The sequence below is a fragment of the Carassius auratus genome, chromosome 1 (genome assembly GCF_003368295.1).
Source record: "Carassius auratus strain Wakin chromosome 1, ASM336829v1, whole genome shotgun sequence".
Classification (NCBI taxonomy): Eukaryota; Metazoa; Chordata; class Actinopteri; order Cypriniformes; family Cyprinidae; genus Carassius; species Carassius auratus.
In genome coordinates this window covers 13564817-13585138 of record NC_039243.1, presented here as the reverse complement: position 1 = coordinate 13585138, position 20322 = coordinate 13564817, and the positions used below count along the sequence as shown (strand labels likewise).

General features: G+C 36.5%; 2 protein-coding genes across 2 annotated transcripts; one reads left to right on the top strand and one right to left on the bottom strand.

The window, feature by feature from the left end:
- The first annotated feature begins 2142 nt into the window (after positions 1-2142).
- LOC113071314 (von Willebrand factor A domain-containing protein 7-like) lies at positions 2143-12819 on the top strand. The gene is made up of 17 exons (XM_026244709.1): positions 2143-2452; positions 2820-3008; positions 3140-3418; positions 3593-3686; positions 4040-4168; positions 4803-4989; positions 7472-7641; positions 7830-7942; positions 8124-8240; positions 8351-8524; positions 8634-8766; positions 9051-9200; positions 9439-9531; positions 9619-9887; positions 10805-10938; positions 11038-11197; positions 11803-12819. Exons 2-17 carry the CDS (start codon positions 2820-2822, stop codon positions 12184-12186), a joined length of 2775 nt encoding a protein of 924 aa, XP_026100494.1. The 5' UTR covers positions 2143-2452; the 3' UTR covers positions 12187-12819.
- A 1562-nt stretch (positions 12820-14381) lies between these two features.
- Positions 14382-19929, bottom strand: LOC113071224 (uncharacterized). Its single transcript, XM_026244619.1, has 4 exons — positions 19544-19929; positions 19027-19178; positions 18633-18744; positions 14382-18133 (listed from the first exon to the last, which is right to left on the bottom strand). Exons 1-4 carry the CDS (start codon positions 19812-19814, stop codon positions 15990-15992), a joined length of 2679 nt encoding a protein of 892 aa, XP_026100404.1. The 5' UTR covers positions 19815-19929; the 3' UTR covers positions 14382-15989.
- Between the last annotated feature and the right edge of the window lie 393 nt (positions 19930-20322).

Here is a 20322-nt window from a genome sequence, read left to right as displayed (position 1 = left end):
GATGTGTTAGTCGTGTTCTTTAACATTCCACCTGGAAACAAAGACACCATGACACCAGACCCCTTCACGAAAGAAGGAAGTCTCCGTTTTTACAAATGTGACAATGAGCACTTATCAGTATCAGCTTAACGCTGGATATTCAAAGTATGTAAAATATTTAAAGTTCACCGTATAGAATCTTTAAAATATGAGAGTTTTACAAAAGTATTCTATAGTCTTTGGATTTACACACCATTCTGTTATTGTGGCGACATTTCTATGCCCTGAAATGTGACGCTAAACGAAACTGTGTTGTTTGACATGTTGGTCAAATGATTTAAAAAAGATAATCTTGTACAATAATGATGTAAAAGCACAAAGAGTAAAAGAAATATATTCGATTCATTGTAATTAATAACAAGAAGTGCATTACACATTATGTCAAGGTTTCCCAAACTGGGGTTCATTAAGGAACTGCAGGGGATTTGGGAGTTTAATGAAAAGCTAACAATTAATTAAATCATAAAAATGTCAAATGAAAATAAATCACTTTAAAATGACAATCAATATAAAACACAAAAAAGATTCAGTATTTTATGTTTACCTGCATGCCATGTGACCATTAACCAGAAAACCTATAACATGCAAATGTGATACTGAATAATTAAAATATTTATTTTAAAATCTCAGGGTACTTTAAGCAAATATATGTGAAAGAGGTTCTACTGACAAAAAAGTTTGGGAATCCATGCATTCATTAAATGTAAATAAGAAATAATGTGAATGTGTGTATTTTAATGTGTTTTAAAGACAAAAGCCTTCCAAAGCTATAGTAATACATGGTTTAATAACCTACTGAGTGATCATCAGTTGATGATGCAATGACGAAACACTTCTTAAACCTGAAATGATTTTTCTTTGTAAATCCAGCTGTCAAATCCTTTTTAGCCACCTGAATAATGACTAGTCTATGTGTAAATGTCCACAAAACTAAATACTTTTTGAGTTTATATACAGTAGAATAAGGAAAAAACTATTTAAAAAAGGAACATTTAAAACATATAAAAGAGGAACTAGGGAGAATCAATAAATTATGAATATTTTTTTTTTTTTTTTTTTTTTTGCTATTGTGTGAATATGTAACCATGTAATCAATAAAAATTTAGCATAACTGTAGTCTGATTATGAGTATTATGAAATGTAATTTACTGTAATTACCAGTACTTAATTTTTGTTCTTAACTTAACATGTTCACATTTACTGACATATTAGCCTATTACTCAACAACCATAATAACTGATTGTTGAAAAGTGTGGGAAAAAAGGAGCTGTGACGCATGGACATGAATGATCAACTGATTTAAACGACATGTTTAAACCTGCCATCTTTTGGACAGAAATCATTCTTTTGACAACATGATTGATGAAAAAGCAATTACCATAGTTGTTTCCAGGCATGAAATGAAAAATAATAAATTATATCACAACCCGGACTGTCAGGGCAATTATGAATATAATTTGACCTCATTCAGTGTTTTCAGTCGGTGTTTAAATTTGTTTAGTGTGTGATGTATAAAGATTTTAAGACCAGCTGTTGCCAGTCCTAATAAAAAATAAATAAAAAAAATTCTCAGTCTATTTTCAGTTATGTTAGTAACTTAAAATTTAAAACAAGTCCACAGTATTTAAAGATATATTGATGGTTAAAGATGCTCTTATACTGACATCTAATAATAAAGTAGCTTGTTCCAGCTTAGAAATTAGCAAGTCATGATTCATTTGTTCTATGTCTAAAATGTTTTACAATATTTGACAAAATTTATTTGTTTATTTATCTGTAAAAAAAAATAATGAGGGTAAATTAACTTAGTAAATATAATAATAAAATAATAAATACTGATGAAATGGTTATATTGATATATACTGAAGAAATTCATTGCCACTTTCCTCATTGCATCCTGCAAGTCTCAAGATAATTTATGCGTCTCACTTATAATATTATTTATTGAATAATTTGCTGAACTTTTAGAGCCCTCAGCGTTCAACAACAGGAGTGGTCTTGTTGCGGAATGTGACTTTTATTTCCTTAGAATTTAACAAACTGGGCTTGGCATACAGTCGTGAAGCAATATAGAATTTTCCTATGCATGGTAAATGGAGATTTTGACACTACTAAAACTCATCTGGTGCACTATTTTATTTGTTTTTTTACTGCAGTAGCTGTATCAAATCCTTTTAGGATGTTTCAAATTTTTTACAGTTAATGTAGGTAAGGAATTATTCATAATTTTGTGGATGTGTAAGAGGTAACAATATTTTAAAAGCAGCCATGTTTTTATGATGCAAATCATTTGCTGACGTCTGATTGCATGACGTCTTAGATTTAAGGTAAGGTATATGTATAAATATAGGTAATCAGAAATGATCAAAAATTAAGGGTAGATACAGGAGGAACAGAAGCAGATTAAAAACAGGTAAGAAGGTCTTTATATTATATTATATTATGTTCTGTTATGTTATGTTATGTTATAAACATCATATACTAATAAAAAATTTTTTTTTTGAGTAAACGCAAAAAAAAAATAAAATAAAAAAAATAATATATATACATATATATATATATATATATATATATATATATATATATAATATGCACAGTATATATGATGGTATTTACTTAAAGAAATTACTTGATTTATCATATTATTTTTATTTATACATTTCCTATTTTTATAATATTTTAACCTAATTCCCCTCAATTCTTGCAAAAGAAAAAAAAAAAGCATTTAATAAAAGATTTTGCACAGACCAACTTCACTAAAAAGAAAATATTTGATTCAGATGATCATGAAGTCATTAGTGCCTGTCGTGGCCCTGATTGCACTAGTGGTGTCTGGAGTGCAGGCATTTATTTCAGTTGGGGGTACCAGAAACACCCATGTATCCATTACTGGCAGTGCTGTAATGGAGAAGATCCGTGAGGTGTGTGCAGCAGTGGCTGAGTCAGAAGGAAGAGATTTCAAGCCAACGGTGGGTTTATGTACAATTAAAGGCATATAAAAAAGTATGATCACGACAGTTGTGCATTTCTTTGGAATACATACAATAGCTTACATTTTTCAAACATATGACACAAAATTTATTTTCCCAATTTAACCCAGGGCTCATCAGCGGAGGAGCTGCTGCGTGCATGTCTGGGCACGGCCACAGGAGATGTTTCAGGTGCTAAGTTCCGCAGGGCACTAAATCAGATCTACACGCAGAATGGCATTGTGGACCGGGACTTCATGAGCAGCGCAGCACACCACTTCAATAATGAGGCCTTTAATGAGGGACGCAACCTTATCATTCAGGGGACTGCGGCTATTAAAGCGAACGTCCGCACAGACAACCTTCAGTCTGCCCGAGAAACACTAGGACGAGTGTGTCACACACTGCAGGTCAGAGAGAGGGAGATAAAGTCAGTGACTTAGCGCAAGCATATTGCTTCAAAATTGCTCAAGAACATGTTTTTACCCATTAACTATTTGATGCCACTTACCTATTGAAAAACCATTAAGATTAAAAACAAGCAATTTGTAAGCATTAATTTGATTGATGTTTTTTTGTTTTAGGACTTTTACAGTCACAGTAACTGGGTTGAACTGGGGAACCAAATGCCATATGCCAACCTCATCAGACCGGATCTCAAGATTGAGAACATTGCAGGTATATAATGCCAGTGGGTGTGATTTATGAGAGAGACTCATATGCGGAAAAAACAAAAAAACAAAAAAAACAACAACAACAGCGACTGCACCATTTTTTGGGTTGTCATGTCCATAATAGATTATAGAAACCTTTGTTTCTACTGAAAATTTAGATAAGTGAACAGATGACTTGGTTCATAACTGATAACAGGTTACACCCAGGAGTACACATCACATTGTATGAGATTAATCTAAATTGACTGATCCTGAATAGGAAATAAATAAATTTAGTTCATGTTTGCCATTTACCAGGGTGTTTCAACAAATGTAAACTGCTTTAAATAGATTGCATATGTATGTGTTAATGTGCAGACATTGCGATGCCAACATGCAGTGACTGTGCCAGTGGTACCTGTCCAAACCAGCTGCTTCCTGCTATTCTCAATGGGAAGTACCTCACTTCAGGATATTTGGGCTTGTTCTTCAGTTACAAACCTCAAGGTAAGAAGACAGACATAGGTTTATACCAAGAGACATGCATCTGTACAAAATTCAATCTAAACTCAAAATATAGTAATTACCTAGTAACTTAAATTTAAAGTCTAATAATTGTGTAAATAGAGGAGTTGTTGAAAGCACAAATCAAACTCAAAGAGTTTTGATGTTCAATTCTAAGTTGTTCTATAGGTAACCAACTGAGTTACGACTCATTTTTAAAAAAAATTTGTTGGTATGGTCATGGTTCAACCCATTTCCTCACACATATCGCACATTTTTGTTTCTTTCCAACATAAGACAATAAAGACAAATCTGTGCATTATAATGTGTTTATGGGCTGAGTGGTTACAATTAAGCAATGTCCAAGTTTACCAAAGCGAATTCATTTGTGACAACCATAAAACTATTTATAACAAACATTCATCGAAAGAAGAGCCAAAACATAGTATTTCAACATTTAGAAGTGCAAGCCTTTAACGTTTGACTTATCTGGTTTATTCTATTTCCTTAAAGTGTGTTTACAAGAGATAAAACACAGTTTTAAAAGTAGAAAGTATATATGAGAGTGAATTTGGAAATAAACTATTTAAGTTATAAAATTAAATTAACTTTTATATGTCTTTTATGTCTGTAAAAGGAAAATGTAGCCATGGTGGGCTGACTGACCTCAGCAGTACCCAGAATCCTCGAGGCGGGATCAGTAAAGATGAGCCCCGTTCCCATAATACTGATCTACACACTAATGCTGCAAACATGGCAGCTGAAGCCACCCTGGACCTGCTAGAGAACATCCGTGGAGCTATAGGAAACAAGAAATACCTTCGGTATTAGAACAGAATCCTTGTATATCTTTAAAGAAAGAGATTTTGAAAGAGATATTTGCAAAGCTGGGAGTAGTTCTCTTAACACCCGGTTCTCTACATTACTATTCAAAAATTTGGAGTCAGTGAGATATTTTTCTGAAAACTATTAATACTTGTATTCAGAAAAGATGCATTACATTGATCAAATGTGTAAAGTAAAGACATTTATAATGTCACAAATATATTTTTGTTTCTAATAAATGCTGTTCCTTTTCTATTCACGGTTTCTATAACTTTTAAAAACATGAGTGTGACAAACATACAAACAAACAGAGATCCAATTGCAGCGTTTATTAGGGAGAATCCAAAAATCTTAGTCCAGACAGGCAAAAGGTCAATATAAACAAAAGCAGTCCAAAAACAAGAAACACGAAAAACACTAGGGAACACACGAAAGCAGGGTGACATAAAAACAAGGACTCCATGAAACTGATAGAACAAAACGGGTATATATGGACAGGTGCAAATGATGAAAGTGGGGACAGCTGAGTGCAATTACAGTTGTGCAATTAACAGTGATGAAACAGACTAAGGCTTGTGGGAAATGTAGTGCCTACAGTGGGGTGATTCTATGGGGAAGTGGACCACTAGTGGACACTCAGGGAACACAGACCAGACAGTATGACAAGAACTAAATCATATATTTTTTTTATATATATATATATATATATATATATATATATATATACAAATGATCATGTGACACTGAACACTGGTTGTAATATCCACTGAGAAGCAACAGAAAATTAAAAATACGTAAATGGGGAAAAAAGGCAGGAAATGGTCATACACAAGATAGTAAAAACAATGGCATAAGAACGCTCAGTAAGGCAGGTACTGTACGTAAGTACGTAAGAAAAGGTAAGTGCTAGTATTAGTTGGTCAAGTGCTGGTAAAAAAAATGAGTCATTAAATATCATTTTCAAAAAACATCTAAAGACTCATCATTTTCACCAGGACTTGACTGACTAATACTAGCACTTACCTTTTCTTGTCTATCCTATTCATGAAAAAAAAAAAAAAACACTAGACAGAGACTTGTCATGGCACTTGTAAACTGTTGTTGTTCTCTCGTTGGCCTGATTGCTTCTATTGTTCTTATTTGTAAGTCACTTTGGATAAATGTGTCCACTAAATGATCAAATGTAATGTAAATGTAAATGTAATAATGCTCAATAAGGCAGGTAGACTGGAAATACTTCACACTGGCCTGTTAGCCAGGCCCTGCCAAATACCACACAAACTGGAAGTAACCTGAGAAGCAGAGAGAGCAGAACAGAGTCAATACTCAGGCAAGGTCTCCATCTGCAGGCTAGGCATTACAGAATCCCCCCCACCTAAGAGCGACTTCTGGGGCTCAACGAGGTCGTCCCCTTGGCCATGGCACTGGACGATTGGGTCTGGTTAAAAGAAAGTCCAGAAATGAGTGAAGGATCCAAGATCTCATGGGCGGCCACCCAAGATTTCTTCTCAAGTCCGTACCACTCCCAGTCCACCAAATAGGGTGGCTCTTGATTCTCGACGTTGGGGTCAGCACCCAAGTGGACAGGTTTGAGGAGGGAAACATGGAAGGATGGAGAGACATGATAATTAGCAGGCAGTTCCATCTGGTATATAACATAATTAATCTGTCTTATGATTTTAAATGGGCCAACATACCTTGGGCTGTGTTTCCTACTAAGGAGCCACAGCTTGAGGTCCTATGTGGAGAGCCACACCCTCTGTCCAGGTTGGTAGGGAGGGTGTGGGCGACGTTGTCTATTGGCCTGCATCTCCTGGTTCTGGACAGCTCTTTGAAGACGTACATGAGCACTGTCCCACACCCTCTCACTATGACGAATCCAGTTATCGACTGAAGGTACCATAGATGGTTCTCCTGACCGCGGGAAAATGGGGGGGGGGGTATCCAAGCACACATTGAAATGGGGTGAGTCCAGTTGAAGAATGGCTTTGAGAGTTCTGTGCATACTCTGCCCATGGTAAAATCTCTGACCAACGATACTGTTCATGACCACAGCATGACCATAGATACCTGCCAATTTCTTGGTTAAATTTCTCCACTTGACTGTTCGACTGAGGATGATATCCATAAGTTAAGCTGACGTGATGTCCAGTTGTCTGAAAAAAGGTCTTCCATACCTGTGAGGTGAACTGTGTTCTTCTGTCAGAAACAAAATCTTCGGGTATGTCCATAAGCTCTGAAAACATATTTGAACAGCGCTAGAGAGGTTTCTTCAGGCCAGAATGTAGTTGTTTAAAACTCAAATCTGCTATTTATTTATAAAGACAGCGCCTATTTAAAAATGTGTTTCACCGATTTCGGAGATGATCAGCTCCATGTGATCAGCAAGAGCTCAGGGCTCCTGTATCCACCTAGAGCTGATGGTGACTGATAATAACCAGAAACCAAAATTACTGCCATTTTTTTTTCTCCCCTCACCAGGCTGATGGGTATTGCGCGAACTGCAGTCCTGGCTTTTGTGATTGACACCACAGGCAGCATGGCAAATGACATTGCAGAAGCCAAAAGAGTTTCCTTCAACATCATTGACAGTAAGAAAGGGACTCAAGATGAACCATCTGAATATATTCTGGTGCAATTTAATGATCCAGGTGAGTGCAAAAAATGTGAATTGCATAGCACATATAAATATACACATATACAAATATAAAAAAAAAAAATTCAAAAAATAAAAATAAAAAATGCAACATACCTAGATTTGGAGATTCAGATATAGTTCAAAGTAATGTAAGAAATTACTCACACACACAATCTGGATATATTTTTTATGAATTTGTAGAATTTGGACCACTAATAAAAACCACAAACTCAAGTGTGATGAAGTCAGAGATTTCCAAGCTCAGCGCTAAAGGAGGAGGAGATATCCCAGAAATGTGCCTGTCAGCACTTCAGGTATTGGGTTGTGTGGTGTTTCGGCTAATTATCTCAATCTTCATATGTGAATACTACCAATACAATTATATTTCTATTTAGAACTAAGAACTATTATATTATTGCATTTTATAAAGAATACAAGTAATCAGTTTTTATTGCCCACTTGACAAGGTTTTCTAACCTGCTGTTTCTCCCACAGTTGGCCCTGACAGGAGCTCCTTCCTCCTCCTATATATATGTGTTCACAGATGCTCCAGCTAAGGATATGAACCTGGAGAAAACTATCAAAGCCCTCATTCGCAGCACCAAGTCTGCGGTAAAATGTTCCATCCTTGTGTCACATGCAGACCTTGACATAAACATTTTCACCAGACCATCATCAGTTTTTTCATCATCACTTTTCCATCTCTCACCCTTTCTATTCAGGTAACTTTCTTCATTACAGCATCAATGAGGAGGCGAAGGACCCCCAGGGCATTGTCACAGTTTCAGGTGTATTATGACATGGCCTTGGCCTCTGGGGGTCAAGCCATCGAGGTCTCCAAATCCAGCCTCTCTCAAGCCACTGACATCATTGTTGACACCTCTACTTCAGCTTTGGTATGAATGATCACCCTTTCATAGTCAATTTACTACAGCAAAAAAAAAAAATCCTATTTCTCTCTTTCATTTTTTCAATTGTTTGCACACTCTTTTTTTCATCAATCAGGTGACAATTCTTCAGCGCTCCAGGGATCCAGGACTTGTAGAGAGTTTCCCCTTCCTACTGGATAAGTCTTTGTCCAACACTACCATCTACATCACAGGAAGTAGCCTCACATTCAACCTACGCAGCCCCACAGGTAAATTCAGAGGCACTTTTAACGAAATTAACTAAAAAAAAAGAAGGTAAATAACATAAAGTTTTGACTTTACATGGTATCACGATAACCATTAGTGCAACTTTGGCAAGCCTAACAAACAAAACAAAATAAACAGAATCTAGATAACTAAAACTAAACTAACTATGTTAGAGTTAAATGTTAGAAATCATTAAAAAAATGATTGTATTATAATGCTTAGCTTCAATATATGATATCAAAGTGAGTTCTTTCATTATTGCCTAATGAAATGCACTTGCTTCCAGGTGTGACTCAGTCTAACACTGTTGACAATGGACCTCTGGGCACAATTAAGAAAGTGGGAAACCTGCAACGAATCCAATTAAATGGAACTGAGATTGGCCTGTGGCACATTGACATGACAACAACTCAGCCCTACACCATTAAAGTGATGGGTGAGCCATCATGCACTTTTTTGATAATCCAATGCAAAGCCATCCTGTCATGAGGAGAATATGGCATAATGTATATTTATACTTTACTCCTAAAGTATCAAGAGGAAAATGGCTAATGAAATGATCAAAAAAAAACAATTTAATTTAGAACTTTGATGATGATAAAAAAGCTGTGGTACTCTGAGATGTATGTTGATAGTATTTTTATGCCTTTCTAATGTAATGTAATCTTTTACAGGTCAGAGTGCGATTACATTCATCTATGTATTTGTGGAGGAATTCAAAGGACCCCATCCTGCATTTGCTGTCATTGATGGGCGGCCGTCAGCAGGTTTAAACCGTTGTTCTATTTAACTATTAAACAATCCTTATTACATGATTTGAATGGAAGTGTACAGATTTGTTGCTCTTTATTTAGGCTCACCGGCTAAGATGCTGCTAACACTGACTGGAGAGAAAGGTCCAGAGGCTCTAGAGCTGCAGGAGGTTGCTCTCATGGAGGTGTCTGGGGTAAAAGTTTCTAATGGAACCATTGAGAAAATGGATGGTGGAGATTACCTTATTACTGTGAAAGAAGTGCCAGAAGGAGAGTTTGTGGTGTTGCTGAAGGGAAAAGACAAGACCTCCTCCAGCCTGTACCAGAGGCAGACCACCACACAGATATCTCAGTCTAAAGTCACAATAAAGGTACAAACTGTATTCTTAGTGTATTCTTCTTCTTTACATTTAATGAGACCAATAGGTAGGTACATTAATGACAGCATATTCAAAGATAGTGTGTATCCTTCATACATAATGGTCTGACATTCCAAACAATGCATTGCGCCAAGTTCAGTGAAAACATTCATTAATGGTGGAGGAGAAGAGAATATCACATTCGCTAATGATTGCATGAGTTTTTCACATTTATATGAAACATTTCATGAAAAATTTCTGACTGTGTGTGCTTGTGAAATAGTTTTTAACCTCATTCTAAACTATTCTAAATGAATGGCTACATAACCTTGGTTAGTCATTTTAATAGAACACATCCAAACACCGTCTTTACATGAGGGCTTTTCACACAGCCTGTCCTTTACAGTCTTTCATCGCTCTTAGCAATCATATGACTAAATCTTGATGATAAAATATATTTAACATGAAAAAATTAAGTATGTACCACTAAAATATTTTTTCCCCATGTGGTTCCATTTATTCCTTATTTTTTTCATCATAAAATGTTCATGAATTTTACAGTAGTATGAAAGTTATTAATTAATCTTTTTTTGTTTGTGTGAAAACATTCTTTGAAAGCACAAATGTGTGTACACATGGTTAATCAGTGAGACCCATTGTCTTTAAAACGTATCAACAAAACAGTAAAATAACAATGCTCTATATTTGTGGACCATTTAATTAAACTTGTTTTAGTGTTGTGCTTTGAGCTTAGCAACATGCTAACATAAAATCGATTGAAATCAATTGTGGGTTGAGTCTCTTGCGTCAAAATGACTCACTTGTAAGTCCCATGACCGTTATACTTCCTTTAAATGGCAGTAGGCAGCTCACTAGTTGTTTGAATAAACCTAAACTGAATTCTAATCCCATTTTCTTTCCATCTAAAGGCAATTGCAGACAGTTCCATGCTGCCAGGAGAAGTATTTAAAATAAATTTTACTGTTACAACCAATGGAACCAGTGGTACCTACACAATTAGTGCAAAGAATGACATAAACATCCCTATGACACATCCATCAACGTAATTTCTCCACTTAGTTCTCAGATCACTCAGTAATAATTTAATTATCTTTCCTTATCAAGAATAAAATTAAAACGTTCTGTTTCTTTGTCATGCCAGTCTCAATGTCGTGAGTGGCGGCAGTGCTCAGGGGACATTGTCTGTCACTCCACCTGGTGATATGGTCTCAGGCACAGATGTTACGCTAACCATCGAGGCAGAAGGCCCTGGAGGAAGTGATTCTAACTATGTCGTCCTTCGTCTCTCTGTTCTCTCCAAGGTAACCTCAGCTTGTTTCAGACAGACTGATAAAACAATCTATTTTTGCCAAATTTCAGTGGAAAATAATGCGTGCTTTGATTAGCAAATTGAATGAGGCGTATGTATATGTGGAGTTTATTTCAGTACTGATTTTGCAGTAGTGGTGTCCCAGCAGAAGAAAATTGACAGTTAGACCTAGAATGATTTCTATGGCAGACAGTTATTTATTCACACAAAACAAATTGTGATTGACTTATGATTAATATATGCTATCATTCAAAAATTTGGGGTCAAGTATGATTTTTTTTTTTTCAAGAATTCTTTTATTTAGCAAGAACTTCATTAGAAAATATTTATATATTACATCAAGATGTATCATGATTTTCACAGAAATATTAAGCAGCTCAACTGTTTTCAACACTGATTATAATAAATGTTCCTTGAGCAGCAAATCAGCATCTTAGAATGATTTCTGAAGGATCATGTGATACTGAAGATGGGAATAATGCCTGCTTTGCATCGCAAGAATAAATTACAATTTAAAATATATTTAATTTGAAAACCGTTATATTAAATTACAGTGACAAGCTGATTTATCAACTCGCCCTTTACTGTTCCATCCAGGTTACGGACTTTTCACCTCCAAAATGTGAAGTTGTCGATGTACAGGGTACTTGCTACTCCTCCTCTTGCAGCTCATCAAACTGGAAACTGTCTGTCAACATCACAGATGGTAATGGCACAGGCATCGAGAGCATTTCCATCCAGCAAGGCAGTGGAAACTTCACCCAGAGTAAAGTGGAAGATGGTGTGATTGTGTTTATGGGTCTGTATGAGGCCTCATGTTGTTCACCTTCTGTGACTTTGTCTGCAGTTGACAAGGTAGGGAATGTGGGCAGGTGCAGCTACACCATCAAGTCCAGCGCAGGCTCGCGTCTCATCAGCATGTCCTTCCCTCTGTGGGCATCTCTGCTTTTATATTGTTTTCTACATGACACTTTCCCTTAGTAATGAAATTGAGTTTATCTAAACAAATTCACAGTCATCTTATCCTTTTCTTTCTCATCCCATTCTTTTATAAAAAAATATAAACAAACATCCATAATTGGTATTTGAAGATATGCAGGAAATACCAATGAAGAACTATGCTGCGTATACAGACCATACAAACCTCAAAGATAGATTAGAGTTTTGTGTGAGTTCATATGACAGGCAGAAATATAACTCAGGAATTACTAGTTTTTTTATTAACATGAATTTAATACAAATTAATGTTGCAAAAATTAAAAAAATAAATGATTTTTTTTCTTCACAAATGTATAAAATATTTCTTATATTTTGTCTAACCATTTAAGTTCACAATACTCTGAATATCGATAAAAAAATCATTTTGAATTAATTGTACAAATATTTGAAATGATTTGGAGGTCAAATTACAGTTCAGTAACACTAATATACACTTGAGGACTATTACAGTTATAGTACATAAGGGATTATTGTTATTTGCCATAAACATAAGTTATGTGTTTACTAACTAGTGTTTTGTTCTTGCACTGAATGATGTGGTAGATTTTGTACCATAACGTAATCTGGACTATCCAAATGTTAACCACTTTACATAAACTGGAATTTGTACTTTAATATGTCTCAGTCTTTTTTTAAGCTGTCTGTTTAACATGTGCTTGTTTAGCTGCCTAAAATGAAAATTTATTTTTCACAGTTCTTCACAGTGTATTTCTGCTAGTTTTGTTTTCCATCTCAACTGAATTTCATGTCAGTTATTGAAATCTCTATAAATGGCATATTAGAAAATATGTGGTATCATACACTGCCACCCAGTGGTTCATATGATTTCTTTCTTGTCACTGGTACGAATAGATAGAGTAGACTATTTGAAGATAAATTGTGAAGAAAACAAACTCTCTTTTGTTTATTTATTATAATTTTACAAAATGACTCCTTAGGTGTTTTAATGATATCTATAGTAAGATGGACAATAGAAAAAACATATACAACATAATAATAATAATAATAATAATAAACAAGCAGTATACAAGTTTCACATTGACAAAAGAATAGAAAAGTCATCACATTTTATTACTTCATATTTAAATAGTACTTAAAGCACTGTGAAAAAAGCAAGCAATTGTATTTGCTTTGCTTGGTATGAGAAAAAGAGTGCGCACAAAATTAATGCAATGAAGCAGTATATATATATATATATATATATATATATATATATATATATATATATACACACACATATACACATACATACATATATGACTCTGAAAATTGTAGAGTCACACTGAAGGCATCAAGGTCTATTTGACCAAGAAGGAGAGTGATGGGGTGCTGCGCCAGATGACCTGGCCTCCACAGTCACCGGACCTGAACCCAATCGAGTTAATGGGTGAGCTGGACCGCAGACAGAAGGCAAAAGGGCCAACAAGTGCTAAGCATCTCTCAGGGGAACTCCTTCAAGACTGTTGGAAGACCATTTCAGGTGACTACCTCTTGAAGCTCATCAAGAGAATCCCAAGAGTGTGCAAAGCAGTAATCAAAGCAAAAGGTGGCTACTTTGAAGAACCTACAATATGACATATTTTCAGTTGTTTCACACTGTTTTGTTATGTATATAATTCCATATATAATTCCACATGTGTTAATTCATAGTTTTGATGCATTCAGTGTGAATCTACAATTTTTATAGTCATGAAAATAAAGAAAACTCTTTCAATGAGAAGTTGTGTCCAAACTTTTGGTCTGTACTGTATATATATATACACACACACACACACACACACATATACATATATTTATTCTTTGAGACAAATACAATCGGAGTTATATTAAAAATGTCCTGGTTCTTCCAAGCTTTATAATGGCAGTGAATGGGGGTTGAGATTTGGAAACAAAATAATTGCATCCATTCATCATAAAAAGTACTCTACACAGTTAATAAACTTTACAAACCGTATAATTTCATCCGTGACTTTACAATAGAGTAGTGTTCCAGCAGATGTTAGAACAGTCATATCAAAGTTTATTTATAGAGCCCTTTTTTAAAAACCGCAAGTGTTCATCAAAATGCTGTACACACAAAAGTAATAAAAATATCAATGACACAGCAGTCAACAATGCAAAGGAAAATAATAAGATACCATAAAGACAATAAAAAGAAGCAGCTCTCATATTGCGTCAAATGCTAGACTATAGAAAAGGGGCTTTAGGCTAGATTTAAAAACAAAAAGTGTTTGAGCCTGTCTAATGTAGATGGGCAAACTATTTCAAAGCTTCGGGGCCTCCACTGCAAATAATCAGTCACCCCTGCTCTTCAACTTTACCCGTGGGACAACTAGAAGCAAATGGTCAGCAGAATGAAGCGCTCTTAGTGGAGTATAGAGCTTGATCAATTCAGACAGATATTTAGGTGCTAAACCATTAAGAAATTTAAAAACAAATACCAAAATCTTACACTAAATCCTAAAATGGACAGATAACCAGTGAAGAGAGGTGAGAATGGGGGTTATGTGTTCCCACTTACGTGTACCTGTCAACAGGCAAGCTGCTGCATTCTGGACCATCTGCAGTATGAAGAGAGAGGCCTGACTAATACTGTACCGTCATAGACGCCATTACAATAATACAAACGAGTCGAAATAAACATATGGATGATTCTTTGAAAGTCTTTAAAAGACAGGAAAGATTTCACCTTGGTGAGTTGTCTCAATTGGAAAAAAACAAGATTTAACTACAAAGTTAATCTGTTTGTCCAATTTAAAATCACAGTCTCTGATAACCTCTACATTTTTTACATATGGCTTCACAAGTGTTTTCAATTCATCAAGGTCCAAATCGGATGACTCACAAGTACCTCCCGGCATAAACCGTATAACTTCAGTATTAAAATGAAGAAAATTTAGTGCCATACAGGCCTTAATATCCTCAAGAAACTGCAATGGGGCTCTAAAGAAGAAGTATCCTTAAGTTTCAAAGGTAGGTACATTTACGTATCGTCTGCATAACAATCAAAAGTAATATCAAACTTTCTAAAATATTTCTTAAGGGAAGTATATACAGGGAGAACAGAATAGGCCCCAAAATGGATCCCTTGGGGACTCCACACGTGAAAGAAACAGTTGAGGAGACAAAGTTAACTGAAAAAGTTCCTTCGGACAAATAGAATCTAAACCATCCCAACAAAATCAAGGTCTTGTGGTCAACAGTATCAAATGCAGCCGTAAGGTCTACTAGAATTAAAATTGCACAGTCCCGTGAGTCAGTAGCAAGTAATAAGTCATTAAAAACCTTCAACAGTGCAGTCTCTGTCCTATATAAAGATCTAAAACCAGACTGAAACACTTTGTGTATACCGTGTAGATCTAGAAATGAATTCAATTTAGTCACTTCTCACCGGAGCTTACGCTACACCTACGTAATCCGCTGGAATGCCACTCTCTCGTGAACCCCCCGGAGCCATGAGGACTGGAGTGCTTTTTATGATGGATGGATGCACTTTATTTAGATTCAAATTCTCAATCCACATTCACTGCCATTATAAAGCTCGGAAAAACAATGATTTTTTTTTTTATATAACTCTGACTGAATTTGTCTGAAAGAAGAAAGTCATATACACCTAGGATGGCTTGAGGGTGAGTAAATGAAGGGGTAATTTTAATTTTTGGGTGAACTATCCCTTTACTTTACAATCAGGCCTAATACTGTTATATATTTTGTAACAGAATATTTGTCAGTCAATCAAGGGGATCCACTGAATGCTTAATACTGAACAATCCAAATTCTTTTTTTCATGTAGCATGTTGTGTGTTGACATGTTTCTTGAGATGGGCTGATTGAGTAAAGCGTTTCCCACATTCCTTGCACTCAAACGGTCTTTCCCCTGTGTGGATGAGCTTGTGTCTTTTAAAATTGCCTAGATCCACAAATCCCTTTTCACAGTGGGGGCAGATGTAGCGTTTCTCTCCTCTGTGCCCCTGCATATGCATATTCAGAGCGACTCTATGTTTAAATTTTTTCCCACATAGAGTGCATGAGAATGGCTTCTCTCCAGTGTGCATTCGCATATGTGTAGCCCGGTCTGCCTTGGCCAAAAACCTCTTTCCACAAACTTTACAAGGAAACGGCCTTTCTCCAGAGTGAATGAGCTGATGTTTGGTAAGGGTAAAGTGGTATACAAAACTCTTTCCACACTCATCACACTGATACCGTTTCTCCTCTGCATGGACCTTCATGTGCCGGTTAAGACCTCGTACACTAGGAAACGCTTTTCCACACTGGGAGCAGGTATAAGGTCTTTCGCCTGTATGAAGTCTCATGTGGTTCTCCAAGGCAGACGCATTGCTGAGGACCCTTCCACACTGGGGACACTTCGTATTTCTCTGCAGTGTTTTGCCTGAAGGTTTTGGTAATAGTTGATTTCCATTATTTGAGCCAGAATGTGGTGTTTCACTAATCAATTCATTCTGTACCTGATCCACCCTTTTATCCTTGACCATAAGTGTGCTGTCCTCATCTGCAGGATCTATTTGTCTGGATCTGGAGCAAAACTTTCTCTGTTTTCTCAGTCTAGACTGGAGTGTAGGGGTGTCATCATCTTCCGAGAGGTCTTTGTCATTTCTCTCTGTGCAACATGGGGAAAATGGTAGGTCTGCTTCGATGTTGTCAACCGGAGACGCAGAGGTATCTAAGGACGGAATGGGTACTCGCCCTAAAAGAACGTTAGCTGAAGTGGCAGCTTGTTGCTCCTTCAGTGTTAGCAGAGGAGCAAACTGCCCAGATGGATGAAAATGGTGCATGGGTGCCTGCTCCAGGGCATCTTGTGGCGTTATCACAATGGGTGAGTGCAAATGCAAAGTATCAAGAGATTCCAGCAAACTTGGCGTATCATCCGGTGGAGGAAAAAAATGGTCTGGAGAAGAGGAAAACTGATCAGATTGTGGTGGATATTGAGATTGCGTAAGTGGAGGTTGAGGTGGGTTTAAGGACACGGATCCCTGAACTCCATTAACTGGAATGTGCGAAGAAGTAAATGGAACATGCATTGGCAGATAAGAAGGTGGCGTCCCCTGAACTGGATTGGGTGGCAGAACCAAAGGGAACTGGAATGATGGACTTGAAGTCACAGAATGTGCTGGCATTATCTGTGGCAATGTAAAAACTTGAGATTGAGGAGGAACAAGACCGGCTGGGAGAATCCGATCCTGGACTGGTGGAACTGGATTTGGATCTGCTGCGACAGGAACGTGTCCTGATGGCATGACAGTTTGTACTTGTGGAGTCATCTCTTGGGCTGGTGTTTTGATGGATTGTGGTGGAAAGAATGGTGGTTGTGTAAGTTGAGATGAACACTGGGTTAGTGGTTCAGTGGCCTGGTTTAGTGAGGCAATGTTTGAAAGAGTTTTCTCAGTATGTGAAACCAATGCCTGAACTCGCTGTTTTGGTGAATGAGGCGCTGTTACTAAGACTTGGCTTGGGGGAAAAGGATTTAGGTAGGTGTTTTGACAGATATTTGACCCCTCTTTCTGAGGGACTACTGTCTGGTTTGATGTTTGAGGGTTTGGGTTTGGTCGACGGTAAACTAATGAAGCTGTTGGTTTCGTTTGAGGTATTGTTGGAGTGCCAGACAGCTCAATCATTGGCACAGACAGGTTAACAGTGGAAACAGGAGTTTGGGTCGAATTGGGAAGTACTGAAGAAGTGGATGTCTGTGCTGGTGCACTTAGATTCTGTCTTTTGCTTTGGGAAGACAAGCCTTCAGTGTTTTCCAGTGTTCTTTTAGCTGTACTTTGGATGGGTTGTGTAGTCTGATTGGGTTTTTGACCACAGGAATCCACTCTGCGACTACAAGAGGAAGTAGTCACTGGACATGGTGACTTCCCTCCTTGGTTGCTATGGTGCCTAGTTATTGTTTGCAATGCTGGCGGTATCACAACTGTAAAATAGAGAGGTGAAGATGCAGAAAAAGAACATAAGGAGGACAAAATGTAAATAAAAAAGTTGCAAATTGGGTCCTCAACAGATAGAGTAGTTGAATATCTGAATGGTGTACATTACAGGATGGGGTAAATTCATCTGAACTAGTTTTTATTTTTGGTCTACATTTGTCCTAACTGTGAAAAACAGCTCATATATATTTTTGTCAATTTAATATAAATATATATATTTATGCATTTTTTTATTATTTGAAAAGGATTGGCTCTTATATGATAATTATATGTAAACAGAAGATTTTAGAATTCATTCAAGTGTAAAAAGTTCAACTTTTAAAATGGGTATGTAATGTTATATTTTGTTATGTTATATTATATTCAATTCTATTTGTTTCTGCTAAATGACTAAATGTATATTACACCAAGCAGTTGAGTCTATGTTGTGCACTTGTGAATGAACTACATATAAGACATATATAAATTTGTGAATGACTCTTGTACCCCTTTCCATGGTATCCTTATTTGGCTCTCTGCGCACCAGGATTGGTTCAGCACCCTCTTGCTTTAGTAAAAAGTATCCTGGTGCATAGCTGTTGCATTCAGTCTCTTGAGGCTAAAAACACAGAACATAAAATCATGATATAAAGGGTCTAGCATTAAAAAATTATCCACTTCAGAAAGATCAAATATAAACATAACTTCAGTTCAATCCTAATTGACCTCAGTTCACATATTTTGATATTTAGTCAAGCTTCTAAATATTGAATTGCTCCCTTGCTGAGAAGGAATATGGCCTTAGTCTGTGTACTCTGCTGTATCTCACAGCATAATTTATATGCAAAAGGCGTGGGGCATGAACACTTACTCTTCTGTAGTATGACCTGTCATTTCTTACCTCTTGTTTGACGAGGAGCAACGCAAGCTGTCTGTTCCCGTCCTCACTGGCACATAGATCTGTGAGTTTATCGCTTGTAATGTCTCCCACATTAACACGTTGTCCTATAAACTGAAGGGGGCTGCATCCCCGGTCCACCAGTGTAGGCTTTTCTGTCAAATGAAAACAAAAAAACACTGTAAATATCCCTGTTGCGAAAAAAAAAAAAAGCCTAACCAGCTACAAGCAAAAAAGTGCCCAAAACCCATTCTATAACCAGCCTAAACATCTTATCTAGTTTAAGATGTTTTAGGAGGGCATACATTATAAATTACAGATTATGATTGAAAACTGATGTAAATATACATACATTAAATATGTGCATAAAAATGTTCACAGACAGAAATAAGGCCATACAAGTGGCTTCATGTATTTATCATCAGACTTCATCTAAGCCGTTAAAAGTCGTTATATTTTCCAGGAAGTGTTTAATGCACGCCGTAACTCAGGAACACTTTGTTATAAGAAAAAGACTTACCGCACTGCACGCCAATATCACGATGTTTAGATCCATTTCCAGTCCTCTGACTCCCAGCTTCAGATAATCTCTTTGTGTTCTGGCCGGATGAATCACCTGTCTTCGTGTTGACATTCTCTTGTCTCAGCTGCACCAATTCCGCTTTCAAGCGCTGCAAAGTGCCATCATAAAGTTTTGTCGCTTCCCTGACAGCAGTCTGTAAGATTGTTTCCATTATGTTCGTGAACTGGGTCTGAAACCCGTCATAATCGTCCGCGCTCGCATCGGACATGGTCCGATTCGAATGAAGTTACTTTTATGGAGAAGATGCGATCCCTTTGACACAGTCAACGAGAATCACAGTGACGCATCCAGAGGAGGGCGGTATACTTCCGCACTGAATGTGAAAAAGTTTTATTTATAGACTGCTGTAAATATAGTTTGCGGTCTACTTTTAATGACACTGAAGCACACTGAAGTTCTAAGCAATGCATACATGTAAAAGTATTCACAAGGGAGTGAAACAAAACTCAATGATAACTTATTGATTATTTGTTTTTTTTCTCTAAAGTCCAGTGTCTAGCCTATAACTTAAATGTTTTTGAATCAAGAATAAAAATACATTTTAAATAGCCCATGTAGCATAAATGAACTGCACAGTCCTGCATCTTGACAAAAATGGCCTAATAATAGGACTATTATTATGCTATCAATAAAAACTCTTCATCATGTGCATTTTTTTCACTATTTAAGACTGACAATGAACAAATAAATGTCTTCAAAATCATTCATATATGTGA

Excerpts from the sequence above, each read along its gene's own strand:
- LOC113071224 (XM_026244619.1), bottom strand. The coding sequence starts at position 19,814 with ATGTCCGATGCGAGCGCGGACGATTATGACGGGTTTCAGACCCAGTTC. Across the intron at positions 19,179-19,543 it reads TGATATTGGCGTGCAGTGCG|AAAAGCCTACACTGGTGGAC; the intron begins GTAAGTCTTTTT and ends TTCATTTGACAG. Across the intron at positions 18,745-19,026 it reads TGCTCCTCGTCAAACAAGAG|CCTCAAGAGACTGAATGCAA; the intron begins GTAAGAAATGAC and ends CTGTGTTTTTAG.
- LOC113071314 (XM_026244709.1), top strand. The coding sequence starts at position 2,820 with ATGATCATGAAGTCATTAGTGCCTGTCGTGGCCCTGATTGCACTAGTG. Across the intron at positions 3,419-3,592 it reads GAGTGTGTCACACACTGCAG|GACTTTTACAGTCACAGTAA; the intron begins GTCAGAGAGAGG and ends TTTTTGTTTTAG. Across the intron at positions 9,532-9,618 it reads TGATGGGCGGCCGTCAGCAG|GCTCACCGGCTAAGATGCTG; the intron begins GTTTAAACCGTT and ends CTCTTTATTTAG.